The sequence below is a fragment of the Astatotilapia calliptera genome, chromosome 7, assembly GCF_964374335.1.
Source record: "Astatotilapia calliptera chromosome 7, fAstCal68.1, whole genome shotgun sequence".
Classification (NCBI taxonomy): Eukaryota; Metazoa; Chordata; class Actinopteri; order Cichliformes; family Cichlidae; genus Astatotilapia; species Astatotilapia calliptera.
In genome coordinates, this window is record NC_137428.1 from 67,370,313 (window position 1) to 67,385,357 (window position 15,045).

The following is a 15,045-nucleotide window of genomic DNA, read 5'->3' on the forward strand; positions in this document are numbered from 1 at the left end:
AAGAAACATGGTGTATTCATTATTATTCAATATTCGTCACCTATGCTGCCAATAACTTCTGTGCCTAGTAGATGAAATCTGGAACACTTGATGGGGATGAAAAGTGCACTTCCTTTTACTGCATGACGACACGCCATCATTAATAAATGGAGCAGACCGGAGCAGAGCAGACCTCGTGGACATGGGGTGCAGGTGAACTATTTCAGCCCACCTCATCCATCATTAAAACAAGCCACTGTAAAGACAGACATGTTGGAATTATCAGCTGATGGATGGGTGGATGGAAAGACGTAGCTGATGGCAGGTGGTCAGATAGATCCATTATGAGATTTATGATGAAACATTTTAAAACCCATAGACAAAGTCATGACTGCCATCATGCTATGTGATACCAATGAGACACACGTTACAGGTATCAGGATCAGATACAGCGTTCAAGTTCAAGCCTGCATTCCAGTTTATCTATTATTAATGGATGTACAAGCCAGGCCAAAACATGAATCCACTGAAAGCACAGCTGTTTTACACGTGAGCTGTGGGGCGTAGCCGGGTGTGCCGGAGTGTCTTAAAGAAATATCCACACGCCACGACCAAGGGGGTCGTACCCCGTGCATATGGAACATGTAACGTGTGGAGAGATAGTCTCGATATGCTAGAGACCGACAGGTGCAGCACACATTCTGTCCTTGTCCAACACTCAAACTATAGCCAGCTTCCTTAATATTTTACTATCCACGCTGCAGCGCTCCTCTTTATTGCTGTGAGTTATCTTGAACCAAGCGATGCCGCAACCATCTGCGTGTGTGATGTTGAATTAGGTAGAGGGGATTAAAGCCTTGGAGGGACACGAGTCTTAATTAACCCGCAGATCTTCAATTCCGTGCGTTCAGCAACAGAAAAGTCTGAACTCTACCTCAGTCTTTTTCATTATTTATTTGGTGCTCAATCCTTTTAAATAAAAGAATTCAAGGTTTTCCCTCTGCACTTTATCTCACTGCAAGACAGCTCGACTGGGACCTGTTCTGTAGAAAAGATATATCTACTGTACGGGAATGTAGAGAACATATATGTGGTTCACGTCTGGTGTTTCTAGCTAAGCTGTTGGAAATGTTATATGTTAGATCTTAGCCATGTTAAAGCTAATCACTCAGACTACCAGGCTTCTATTCTGTCTGTCAAACTCTTTCTTCTTCACATGCTTCACATTCACAGAGTTCACAGAGACAGAAAGCACACAGCACTACACCATGGACTCAAAATAGTTTATATTTGATGATGATAAATATTTCACATACATACATAGAGCTGCCATAAGACAGTAAAACGTTCAGACATTAACATTTTTGTAGTATTTTTACATACCTGATGTCACAAACTCTTACATTTTACATCACAGTTACATTATATTCATTATATTCCAGTGAAAAGTTACTTTGTTTGTACTTTTGGTTCAACAGAAAGGATCTTTTGGCTTATTATTGTTACACAGCATATCCTCCCTCTGCATGCAGAAAGGCAACAAGTAGATTTACCATCATATGAACTTCACTGATTATCACACCTGAGGCGCATGTGTGTGTGTATGTGTGTGTGTATGTGTGTGTGTATGTGTGTGTGTGTGTGTGTGTGTGTGTGTGTGTTCATTTGTCCTGCTGTCCTTGAGAGGAAAAGGCTACAGAGCAGGCAAATGTTAAACTAAAGTCGGTGTGGGTGCTATTCTGAGCCTCTGCAGAGGAAAAACAATATAAAGATACACATCTGATGATAAGAGCATACATGACACAGAACTGGAACAAAATACAACTGTGGTGTGCAGGATAGAGGCGATAAGCCACATGCAGCTTACAACATGGCAAACAGATCTGAGATATGTGGATTTAAAGAATGCATGCAAACTTGGTCTGTTTCCAAAGCAGACCAAACAATATTTTTTTATTATTGAGCTAATGGTACCGACATGCTGGCTGCTGCAGGCTGCTGCTGCTGCCTTCATTATAAAAACCATAACAGCAAAAGCGGGTAATTTAAATATGATGTTCACTGAGATAAACAGGTGTAGATCAACTAATGGAAACTGGTGAGGTAAAAGTGTGGAAGATTTAATCAGCTTGAAACTTCATTACTTAATTAAATCATGCAAGTGGAAAACTAAAAAGAAACCTGTTCCGAGTACTGATCAGCTGCTGGGACTGATGTATTTGACCCTGCAGTGTTTTTGTAGGAGGAAACTATCAAGCAGTAGGTAACAGAACCAAAACTAACCTTAAGGCTCTATTTTTAAATTGCTGTTTCAATTATAGACAGAGCCTCTGAATAAAGTACATGTGAACTGTTTTGCATATTATAAGCTGCAGAGAATGCAGAGTTTAACTGCTTCTGTTATGGCTGCAAGGTTTCCCCAAAACCTATTAAACAGAGAGCGCATTCAAACTGAAGATGTGAAAACGTGAACCTCGTGGAAAACACTCCAGCCGCTGCTGCCTCTAAAGCCGAGCTCATCGGAGCTTTTACACGGAAGCATGAAGGAACTAAACCAAAGGTTAGCACGTTTTCCGTGCATTACATAACCTTTGCCCCATCCAGCAGCACATTTCTATGTGAGTGGAGACACTAAAGTGGGTCTGACTTTCTGAGAGACAATAGGGAGTCGTTCTCTTTTATTGACTTCTTTGTAGCCATTAGTTGATGTACAGTTTTATATAAAAGTCGGGGCATCCCTGAGAGATGTCGTCAGCTACAAGTCATCCTTCACACATGAATTGTCAGCCCGTCTTCTTGCAGATCATTTTGTGAGACAGGGCTCACACGGCATGTTGTTCAGGTTGAGAGACTGCAGGGCTGTTCCAGAGGTTTCAGCTGATGTTCCTCCTGTGAGTCGAACTTCACTGCAAGACATCTGCATTCAGAATCTGCTGATTTTTGGCAGAATCCATTGTTAACTTTGGATTTCTGAATCACTGGCCCGAATCCACTTAAATAAGGGCAAACCAGTCTTAAATTAAGCTTTACTAAGAAGCAAATCATTCATTAACCTCCTAGAACCTGGTGTCCACATATGTGGACATCACATTTTGGGTCGTCTAGACCAAAATACTAGATTTTGCTCTACAAGGGCCTGAAATCCACTTACGAAGACATTATACTGCCACTGTTCTATCGAAATTTAAAACAAATGTCCTCATATGTGGATCTCATTTTATTCAGAACCAAAAGTCAGGTTTAAAAAAATAATAATAAAATTTTACATTCATCAGGTCCCAATCAGCCCAAATAGCAAAGAGAAATTAAAAATGCTGCTGTGGAAGAGTTCAGGTCTTAGGAGGTTAAATATTGCTAGAATTTGCTTTTCTAATATTTTAAAAACTGACCCTAGATTAAATGAAAATGAAATATTAAGCTGTCTGAAAGGGGTCTTTGTTTTTGATTTTGATTTCTATGGTTTCGCTTAAATGTCATTCAGACTGTGGAAATGATGAGCTGGAAGCATTTTCGGTTCTTTTCACAGCATCCGCCTGTTTTCAGTGCATCGGCTAACTTCAGTTTTAGACCCTCAGTTAGTATCTTAGACATGATTTTAATGAGCTATTTTTAAGTGTTTTACAGGTAAATCAGTGCATATAAGCCTGATTATGTTTTAAAATGAGGAAACAAAATTTGAAAGACACATAATTGATCTGGAACAACGAGACCGGAAGAAAAAATAATAATTTTTGCACCACTTCACCTCTTGGACTAAAGCGAAGAATCAGCCACCTGCAGTTAGACTAAGTGACCTATTAAAATCACAGCGAGTGTATTAATGAGCCAATCAGAAAAGGAAATGATTGTTAAAAGAAAAGTTATTTCCTGTTGCTGAAAATAAAATCACCTTTGATTTTAACGATGGGCTTGATAATGAAGGGATTTGACTTAATGATGAAGTTTAAGAAAACTGAACACGAACAATTGACCTTTTTTAAATATCTGTTAGCAGCACACTTATTATTTACTGGGTGTGGACACCATCTAGTCAATAACCAAGGTAAATATATATATATATAAACCTCCTTTTGAATGAGGAAAAGATGAGCAAAAAACAGCTTAACCTAAATACACTGGCAGAAATTGCAATAGCACAAAGATTCAGTAACACTGTCCCCTCGAGAAGTTTAGTTGCCCTGAAGTCTGCTGTGTTTCCGATGCCCGTAACACATTTTGCAGCTGAGGAAAAGTGCAAACCATCACTGCCCACATTTTTCATATTTCTATGTATACTGTGTGGAGACATGTACTGCACGTCAATCAAACCACCATACATAACACACAGATTGATGGCCTGTGTAGATTACTCCATGTACATTCTGAAGCTTTGGCTTGGCTCTCGATGCCAACGGCGAAAATCAATTTTAGCTGTGCTAACACACCAGAGAGAACGACAACCTCGCACACATGCAAAGGCACAGACAAGCTCACATATTATGTATCATGAGAAACAGTCCAGTGAAGTGAGGAGTGTGAAGTGGGAGAGCCATCAGTCAGGCAGCAGGGTCCAGTGGAGGCCTACCAGTGCAGGACTGGTTGTTACGGTTGTTACAGAAGCACATATTTGTCGTTAGTGAGCTGCCAATATGAGTAATGCATCCTCCTTACAATTTCCATGCCCACTACACTTCAGGAGACACGTAGCAAAATAAGGACAAATGTACAGGCAAATGCATTTAGGTGCTAGGGCATGATTAAAGATGCTAATGCATGAATTTTGGCTTTACGGCGTTTACAGGTCACTCGGTTGGGTCTCTTTGACACTAGGATAGTATGAACAGTAAAAGAAGTGAACAAACACACCAAAGAAAAACAAAACAAACACACTATTTGACTTTGATTTGTCCTTACTCTGGCACTAAACATTAAATGTTATCAACACTGCAGCATGTTGTAAAGGGCGTGAAGTCATCAGAGTCCTCGAAACTTACTCAAACACTCGGGCTTTTGTGTTAGTCACTGTAAGAGCCATGCTCAGCCCAGCTTGGCTCTTGTGTCTTGGCTGTAAAACAGGACCTGGAGGAGGATGGCGGCATCAATCAGGATCTGGACTGAACCGCACACCCAGAACTGCGCCGGGCTTTCATTCATCACAAAATAGGTGGTCTTGAAGACGTCACCAGCTGTCCACAGCAGCACCATTTTCACACTGGAGCAATGGAAACACAAAGAGACAAGTGTGAGCTTTCCTCAAAGCACTGACATTTTGCAAACTGGCTTTCTTGCTCAGCATTAGACAGAAGATAGATGCTAGTGTGCTAGCATAACTGGAGCCAGTTAGCATAACTTAGCATAAAGCTAAACGTCAAACCGAGAACAGTTAGTCTGGTTCTGCTGGATTGTACCTACCCGCTTATTAACCCATCACTCATAAACATGATAGAAATCATTTGTTAAATTTGTACTGAAAACAACAAGTGTAAAAATTACAACTCCACGTTAGGAAGGGTTATGAGTGAGAAATGTATTGACTGGCAACCAATGAAGACTCCAGGAAGCACCAGTATACCCTCCAACATGCCCGCTGTTAAGGTGCAGGAAACTGCTGCAATGAGTATTGCGCAGTCTGATGTTGGGGTGATTTTGCTGGGACATCCACTCCAGGGAAGATTGTGGCATTGTATTATTAACACACAGCTTAATATTCCAGACCAGCAAACTGCCTAACCCTCTGCTTTATAGAGGTGGTCACATCAGCTCATGATTAATTAATCCAGTGCATTTGATTAGTAGCATCTAGCTGCTACACAGCCTCTTAACAAGACAACACAGAATTTAATGAAAAATTCTTTTCACGTGACTCTAACCTAAAATCATGCATGTCAGTTTCACAGTTCAGCTGTGCAGATGCAGCAGATGATTATTCTGTCAGTTGGCCTTGGAGTTGCTTATTATCACTAACTAATTTGCTGACTTCAGGTGAATATTTATCGCACAGGCATAAAAGGAGGGAATGCTTTTTCAAGCAAACAAGTTTTTATTTCCCAAAATGTTAAATTATTACCTTAAAATGCTTTCTTTCATACAGCACACAAACAATCCTCCTGTTGATTAGGCCTCCCAAAGAGTCCAAAATAACAGCACTATCAGCCAAAAGTAGCTTTTTGTTTTCATTTGAAAAGTTTAAACTGATTTTTTTATTTTCTTGATTAAGTTCCCGTTGTCTAAGAAGCAGCAGGAGAGGCAGTGAAAAATCATTAGTCAGAGTGAAGTTTAGTCTAAGCTTCTGATTGATCAGAGCAAGTTAGAGAAAGCAAAGGAAAGACTGTCGGAGACACGGGGCTGAAAAGAAAGACTCGAGTCATCAGCCAAGCTGGCAGCCTGCTCCTAACACGGGACCTTGAAGAAGTCATCTGAAAATTTGCGAAAAGCACAGTACAGAAATCACCGTCTCATCACTGCTTATTGCACTCTTCCATCAGTTATTCACACTGCCTTCTCAAGCTTTTGCCTCCTTCCCACCCTTTTCTCCTTTTTGTTGCAGTCTTGACTCATTTACTGTCAAGCTCCTTCAACTCTTACCCTTCATGCTCTATGCTCTTACAGCACCTCACTCCCACTCCACCTACTCTCTGCTCTCTCCTCTATTTTTTATTCTTTCTTTGTGAACAGCAAAGACCCATAGGCATGAATGTAATATGAGTTTATTCTTTTTATTAGAGCTGGCTGGGCCAGGACAATCAGTCATCAGTGAGACATACAGTAAAAGGGTCACACGGGAGGGGGTGAGGGAGTGCAGAGAGACAGAGACAGAGAGGCTGCGGAAAACAGAATTCATCCAGCATGCAGCAAGAAAGAGACGGGGCTAAGACGAGTCAAACCACCAGAGAGAAAGTGAGGGATCTCTGCGAGCGGGACGGAGACCTCTGCGAGATCGCTATGGATGATGAGTGTGTGTCAAGCACAGGCAGCCTAATGACCGTGGGGACGGCAGTCCTGCACTATCCTTCAGCTACCCTTGCAGAGCGGCATCAAACTCTCCCCTGGGCTCCCTTCAGGCTGATGAGGAACACAAACAAGCTCGCCCTGCCATAGAAATTATTCAAGATATGTGTAACTGTACCAAATGTAGATGGTTCAGGTTATATGTCTTTGTGACTCTTCTGCACAGTGACGCATTTTAATGATTCAATTTGAGCACCTTTTAAATAATAGCTTCATTTAAAGGTGACTTCCTTTAAACCAAGTGTTCTTATTTTGACAAACAGGCCAGAGGAAGTGAAAATGATCTCAGCCATTTCTAATATAAGAACCGGAAGAATGCACGAGTCTACTGTACACAGATGACAGCTTCAGTTCACTACGCTACCAATGACACACGAATGGTTAAACTTTCTCATTTTTAATTCGTCACAGATCAGCTGCAGATGACAGTCTCGCTCCTATGCATGCTCGTAAGATCACAAAGGATCCTACCAAAGGTCTATTGTTACAATGAACTCAGATGACTCACTCATATTAGAGCGGTGATAATCCAACCGCGACTCGATTCCTTTGGACACTTTTATGTCTGGAGAAATATGTGACTCTTTTTATGCTCTGATATAGCCCGAGTCCCTCTGGAAACTGTTTCCAACTTCATTACTCTATAGGCAGCTTTTTTGAAACCCCTAACTTATCTGAATGGAGAGAGTAATAGCTGTAATTTAAATCATCAGCAGGACATAAAAATTGCACATATAGGTACTGATTAAAAAAATGCTTTAAAAGTTTGGGAATTTTCTGTCTAAAATAAATTTTAGAAGGTTACACTTTTACTATGCATATGTAAAGTTACGCAAAATCTATGGCACAATCCAGCATTCAGTCAGTAACAAGAAGTCTGCCAGCCATGCATCAGTGCAACAACGTGCTCTTCTAAGAGGTTTGTCATTCAGGCTGTTGACTGGATCTGAAGGATTCTTCACATTTCTATTGAGTTTTTTTTCTCAGCAAAGTTTCAAAGTCACAAAATGTATTTTATTACCAACTTCACTCTGAAAGCTTTAAAAACATTCCAGTGTCCAGCTGACTTGGCTTCATCCAGTTTAACCAGCTCAGGCTCATAAGAACCAGGCTATTCCCACTGCTCCCACAGGCTGATCAGGGAGTGTCAGCGGTGTGTTACGCTCCCCTAACAATTTAAACTTTCGGGGTAAACATTCAACGGTTTGATTGAACTGCTCCAAAAATAGGCAAGCTAAGGAATTTTAAATCATTGTGCTTTTACTTCACTCTCTCTCTCAGAGACGCCAGTATTCCTCAGGGAAAATACTTGGTTTTTGTTCAGCTGAAGTTCTTTTTCTTCAAAGAAGGCTCTTAAGTGACGCTGAGATTTCTTTTGCTGTTTTATCTCTGCTGTTTTTTTCCTTTCACTGAGCCACTTTTTCCCTTTTCTCCATTGTCCTGCACAACTGCCATCTTTGTTTTTACTGACTCTGTCTTTCCCTTTACTCTGCTCCTCTCCATAGCATAAAAAGGAACAAAGTGTTATCTCATTATTAGTATTTAAAAAGACTTAAAAGACTTATTAGCTGCTACTCTGAACCATTTGCACTGCCTGGTCCAGGTTTGGCCCAGAGCTGGTATTTAGCCAGCACTGCTACCTGACTTCTGGCATGGTGAGTGGTATGTCATCCAGATATGGCCAGGCCTGGCATAGATGGCACTGTCTATGTGATGGCATGCCACATCTGGCTCGATTGTGGTTTGGTTTATGTGGCCAGGCTCATAGGAAACGGGTCTGGCCCAGATCTGGCATCAAGCTGGTACTTCTGACTGACTGGTGTCATGTATCTCAATGATGGCACTGTTTATGTTCCTATTTTCCTATTTTTGTTAGAAGACCCAAATGCCATGTTGCAATTCTATACTGCTATGGTAGCCAACGTTTCAAATGCAGGTTTGTGAGTGTACACTTTATTATGTACTATTATGTTCTGGCACATGTTGTTATTACATGGCTTGATTAAGGTACACATTAGGCTGACATCTGGGGCCAGAACTGAAACTGTTCTGGGCCAGCACAGGGCCAGCAGTGTGTCTGCAACTGGCCTTGTGCTGGCCCATGTGTAGGCCACCTCTGTTAAACCAGATCTGGGCCACCAAAGGGCCGTCATTCTTTGCGGTATGTGGGCCATGTGTAAGCACATTGTGTGGGCCAGATCTAGGCCATACCAATTTTGCTATCTGGGAATGTGTAGCCATGTTCAGAAGGATAATATGCCATGTCACACGGCTCAAATCATATCAAACTGGTTTTCTGAAGAAGAAAATGAGTTCACTTCACTCAGATGACTTTCACAGATCTCAATCCAATAGAGCACCTTTGGGATGTGGTGGAATGGAAGACTTACATGATGGAGTTGTAACTGAAAAATCTGCAGCAAGTGTGTGAGGCGATTATGTCAGTGTGAACCAAAATCTCTGAGAAATGATTCCAGCACCAGTGTTGGTCAAGTTACTTGAAAAAAGTAATCAGTAACTAATTACTGATTACTTCCCCAAAAAAGTAATCCCGTTACTTTACTGATTACTTATTTTCAAAAGTAATTAATTACTTAGTTACTTAGTTACTTTTAAAAACACGATTTACAACCTGAATAGGTGATAAAGTGATAGATCTTTCAGCCCAATTCTACTTTTTCTGCATAATCCATCATACAAAATGTAATCAAATGGAAAAGTCTCTTTTTAAAACTTGTTTTATTAGTTTTAATCTTTTAACTTTATGCATCAAGCAAAAATTTAATTATCTGCAACATTCTCTGACTGGAAGAAATTAGTTTAACATTTAAACCTATTTTCTGCACATTCCAGCACATAAAATAAAATATTTTTTTGTGTGTTTACACTCAGTCTTTCAAATAGATGCAAGTAAAACACAGCAGAAAATAAATAAAATCAAAGACTCAGCGCTCCTGTTGCTCTATTTTCACCTGTAAAGCAGGAGTGGGGTAGGCGGAGGTGTGCTTTAGTGCAGGTGTGCTGCAGCCGTCAGTGGAAGGATACGGCAGTTTCTCTGTGAGTTTCCCATTACGTCGTAGCTACTCGGTGCTTGTTGGAAGTTTAGGGGTTTTTTTGCTGTAAAAAGAAGTTTTCTTCCCACGCACAGCGGACACTAATGTTTTTGTCACTTTGTATGGAATCAAACTCAAAGTAAGGTCAGTACTTCCACGCTTTAAACGCTGCACGCTCATACTCTCTCTGCACTCCATATATGATCCATTGTTGATCTGCACACAGCTGTTGTCACGAACGTCGCACTCGCTTACGTCACTGTCATGAGACATTCTTGCAAAAAATCACGGTTTTAGTAACGTAGTAACGCAGCGTTCCTACGGGAAAGTAACGGTAATCTAATTACCATTTTTGCAATAGTAATCCCTTACTTTACTCGTTACTTGAAAAAAGTATCTCTGTCCAGCACCTTGATGAATTAATGCTACAAAGAATTAAGGAAGTACTTAAGGTAAGAGGGGCCCTAACCCCATACTAGATATAACTAACGAAGTGGCCAGTGAGTGTATATGGTCATGTGGATATGCTCAATGGGACTCTGCACCCAAATTTGGGTATAGGTCAAGACAAGTGAGCAGCTCATGGTGAAGAAGAGGAAAAAAGAAGAGTAAAAAAGTTGAAAACTACACCCACGAGAGCTCTTAGAGGTCAAAATAATTTTACATAAAAACATCACCTGCTGCATCTCTGACGACAAACTATTCTTGGTTTATTTCACTGAATGTCTATTTCTGTCCTCGTTTATTCTTCTGCCTAATCACAGCTTCGGTTTTTCCGGCAAGCCTCTCTGCCGGAGCCTAAACCTCACCCTGCCGAATACTCCGAGCCCCGCTTTGACTCATTTCTTTGCTCAGGAGACAGCAAACATCATTAATGAGGAAGAGTCATTAACAATGTAATTAAGCAGAGTGGGTCATCTGTACAGAAGAAGTCTGCACAACAGAGTGGGAAAATGAAGACAAAACACCAATTTGAGGTCTTTTGTGTCTCGCAGGCACGCGCACAAACTCACAAACATGCTTCCCACGTGTTACTGTTTGTCATGCTACTCTCATGTTGGTCCATCTGGCAGAGACGCCGTTTGTGGCTCACTCGACAGTTGATGAAAGACCTACAGAACAATTGAACTTGGTCCTGATTAAGGCTTTGAGTGCCCGCAGGGAAAAGGCGTGATTATGCTATTGATTGAGAATACTAAGTAGCTTTGTCACACGCACACACGCACAACTCAACATCACCACTTTGTGTTAAATTGTACTAAAAGGGAAACAGAAACAGGGTGTGCTAAAATGCACATTTTCTCTCACATTCTCACCAAAACACACACACACACGCATGCACGCACGCAAACACACACACATTGTTTACATAAACAAATAGCAACTCCAGCATCGGTTGCAGCATCCACCTGAGTAATGAAGGCTTTTAAAAAGTCAAGCGGTTGGCAGCTTCATTCAACGACCAAACACCTTCATCTGAGCTAAGAGGCTAGAAACGGGAGAGGAAAGGGTGAAATCTTGAACTGTGTGTTTCAGGTGTGGACGTGGACACAGGAGGATACGGGAGACAAAATGAAGAAAATTCCCAGAGATGGATGATGACGTAACCAGGCAGAGGAATGATAAATCTGAAGAGGTGTGAGAAGCGAAGCCACCCTGATGGTGATGGAAGCGACAGGAGAGGGGAGAGAGATGGAGAAACAGAGTCTGATTGCACTTTGCTGTGGCAGTGCGGTATGTGAGCCTCGCAGTAATGGGACTGTGTATTGAACGAGCGCTGCCAGGCCACCTATTAACTCCTCTAAGCACCCAGAGTGGACAAGTGGAACGCTACTACAGGAAGCAGGGCTGAGTGACATTTAGAAAGAGAGACAGAGAGAGAAGGATGAAAGGAGAGAGAATGAAAAGGACAACGAGTCAGTTTGTGCTATTTTCTAATTTCACGTCCCAAATATTTACAAAGACGCCTGGTGCATCTTTAAATGTCACTCTGTGAAACAGAATCTTAGCATTTCATTTCTGAATTCCTTTGCAACTGCTAAAATCAATTACAAACTGTAACGTCGCCTCAAAGCTGGCGGCAGACAGTTTTATCTGTGACAACTCAATGACGATGTTTAAGACAGAGAAATAAACCTTACAGTGAAAACTGAAGCTGACTCCAGGCCCTGTGTTAACCAAAACATTCCCACCGGTCTGGGTTTCAATTCATGCAGGTGTTAAATGCCCAAAGCAAATATGTGGCAAGGTGAATTTTAAGGTGAGGACATTGGACAACACTTGCAACGACCACAAAAACAGTGTCAATCAAGTTATTTCAACTCATTTAGTTGAAGACTCCAAACATGCAAAACCGCAAATATTTTGTTCATCAAACTGCAAGTGAGTACACCCATTACTAATGTCACTGTTACAGAGGAAAGTAATGGTTGTGTTATGGAACGTGCCTAAAATAGTGTTTAATATTGTATTTGTAGCAGCTGATGGTAGTGGAGGAATGAAGAAAATAACCATGATTAAATGAGTTACTACCTATACATGGGCAGCCATTAACATCTAAATAAGGACTATTTGAAGGAAATACTGTGTCATAAAACTTCAGTCTAAACCAGCTTCAGTGTAGAAGCCAAAAACCGACAGACTCCACTTCTACAAAACATCCTGTATTGGGACAGGCAGTTGTGCCCTGCAACAATGGCAGTTTTTTAATTACATGCAATGAAAACATCCCATCTTCTGAGTCTGATGGATGTTTTAAAGATAATAAGTAATCAGACATCAGAATGTATATGGAGCCAATAGAACCTGACTACTTTTAGGTTTTAGCCAAACCAAAGGGGAAGCTAAGGGAGAGGAGGAGGACGAGAGGAGAAAAGTGCGACCGCCTTCGTCAAGAGCAGAAAAAAAATCCGGCTACAACCAGGTTTCTGTAAGGCAGAGTAAATCGATTTGTTGATCAATTATTAAGTCATGTACCAACAGAGACTTGGAGGAGAGAGACCTAATATTTAATAATCCACATTTCACTGTTTTACTCTTTGGTAAAATAGGCCCCTGCATGGTATGTACCACCGGCAGATAGCGGAGGTGGCTGATATCCAGAAATCCTACCAGTGGCTGGACAAAGCCGGACTGAAAGACAGCACAGAGGCACTAATCATGGCAGCACAAGAACAAGCTCTGAGCACAAGATTAGGGATGGGTACCGGTATCTGACATAAACGGTAGTAACCAGACCGAAAAGCAGCGCACATTTCGGTGCTTTTTTTTTTTTTTCAATCATTTTACGTTTTACATTTCTGAGGATAGTAGGCGGGCCCAGGTACGTATGTTCTTTTAGAACAGAGCTACAGATTAAAAATGTCCAAGGCAAAGCGTTCAAAAGTCTGGCTGTACTTCACAGCAAAAGATGCAAACTCAGCAGCAACAAGTGCTTTAAGCTGATACTGTGATACTGTCAAAGGAGGTAACACCTGAAATCAGATGAAACACCTGGCGACGCATAGCGTTTTTTTTCAAAGCTGAGAAATGCGCCGTATTTGATAGCTTGCTGCGAGACCTCACACCGAGCACATCTACTGCGGGTGTGGTGCCTGTTATCGGACCCGGAGCAACATCCCCCAAGAACCCGAAGAGGAGAGTCCTGGCCCCTAGCCCTGCCAGTGTAGCAGAAATGATGAGGATGATGATGCAGCAGCAGCCGTTCTTCTCTGCGTGAGTAGCTTAATGTTGTTGGTGTGTAATTTACGTTGAGTAGGCTAACCACGTTATTACATTAATGCAGGTAAGGTGAACTAGCAAACATCATCATAGTTACATGCGGCTGTCTTCTTGTTTGATGGCAGATGCTCCCTTCACCCTGGCTAAAAAGGCTAAAATGACCAAAGAAAAAGTGGGAAACAGCTGAACGTGAGAGGTTTTTGGACAAAGTTTGTGTTTTTTCCATTGTTTAAGCACTGCTTCCAGCCAAGAGTGATCCCATATACCCCATAGCTGCAGAAAAGGCTAACATTGTTATCTTTTTACAAAAAAACAGCTGAACATGAGAGGTTTTTGGACAAGTTTGTGTTCTCCATTCTTTAAGCACCGGTTTGAGCACCGTTTGAGCACCAGCACCGTTTCAAAAGTACCGGTTTTGTACTGGTATCGGATAAAACCTAAACAATACCCATCCCTACACAAGATCCATAGAGGCTGGGGTCTATCACACCAGGCAAGACCCCAGGTGCAGGATGTGTAAAGATGCCCCTGAGACAATCCAGCACATAACAGCAGGGTGCAAGATGCTAGCAAGCAGGGCATACATGGAATGCTATAACCAAGTGGCCGGCATAGTGTACAGGAACATCTGTGCTGAATATGGCCTGGAAGTCCCGGGGTCAAAATGGGAGATGCCCCCAAGGGTGGTGGAGAATGACCGAGCTAAGATCCTGTGGGACTTCCAGATATAGACGGACAAAATGGTGGTGGCTAAATAACCGGACATAGTGATGGTAGAAGAAGACGGCCGTAGTGATCGATGTAGCGGTTCCGAATGACAGCAACATCAGGAAGAAGGAACACGAGAAGCTCGAGAAATACCAAGGGCTCAGAGAAGAGCTCGAGAAGATGTGGAGGGTGAAGGTAACTGTGATCCCAGTGGTAATCGGAGTACTCGGTGCGGTGACTCCCAAGCTAGGCGAGTGGCTCCAGCAGATCCAGGAACAACATTGGAGATCTCTGTCCAGAAGAGCGCAGTCCTGGGAACAGCTAAGATACTGCGCAGGATCCTCAAGCTCCCAGGCCTCTGGTAGAGGACCCGAGCTAGAAGGATAGACCGCCCACAGGGGCGAGGGGGGAATATATATTTATATGTATACCTCCTGCCCTTCTTCTAAATGCTGGTAAAGCTGGTGTATAACAGTGAAGATAATAGTAGAGTCATTGGCAAAGTGCCACGTGACTTGTAATAGAAACTGAGTCACACTTAATAGTTGCCTTCACAGTTGTTTCTCCGCTAACTGTCCTTGATTTAGATAGATTTGTC

General features: G+C 41.9%; 1 protein-coding gene across 1 annotated transcript in view; it reads right to left on the minus strand.

Annotated features, from left to right (window-relative positions):
* Window positions 1–1,248: 1,248 nt before the first annotated feature.
* LOC113027144 (solute carrier family 66 member 2) overlaps window positions 1,249–15,045 on the minus strand; it is a 59,266-nt gene continuing 45,469 nt past the window's right edge. The window contains exon 5 of the mRNA XM_026176706.2: window positions 1,249–5,170. Coding sequence (XP_026032491.1) covers window positions 4,996–5,170 — 175 coding nt within the window. The 3' untranslated portion in view covers window positions 1,249–4,995. The remainder of the gene's footprint in view (window positions 5,171–15,045) is intronic.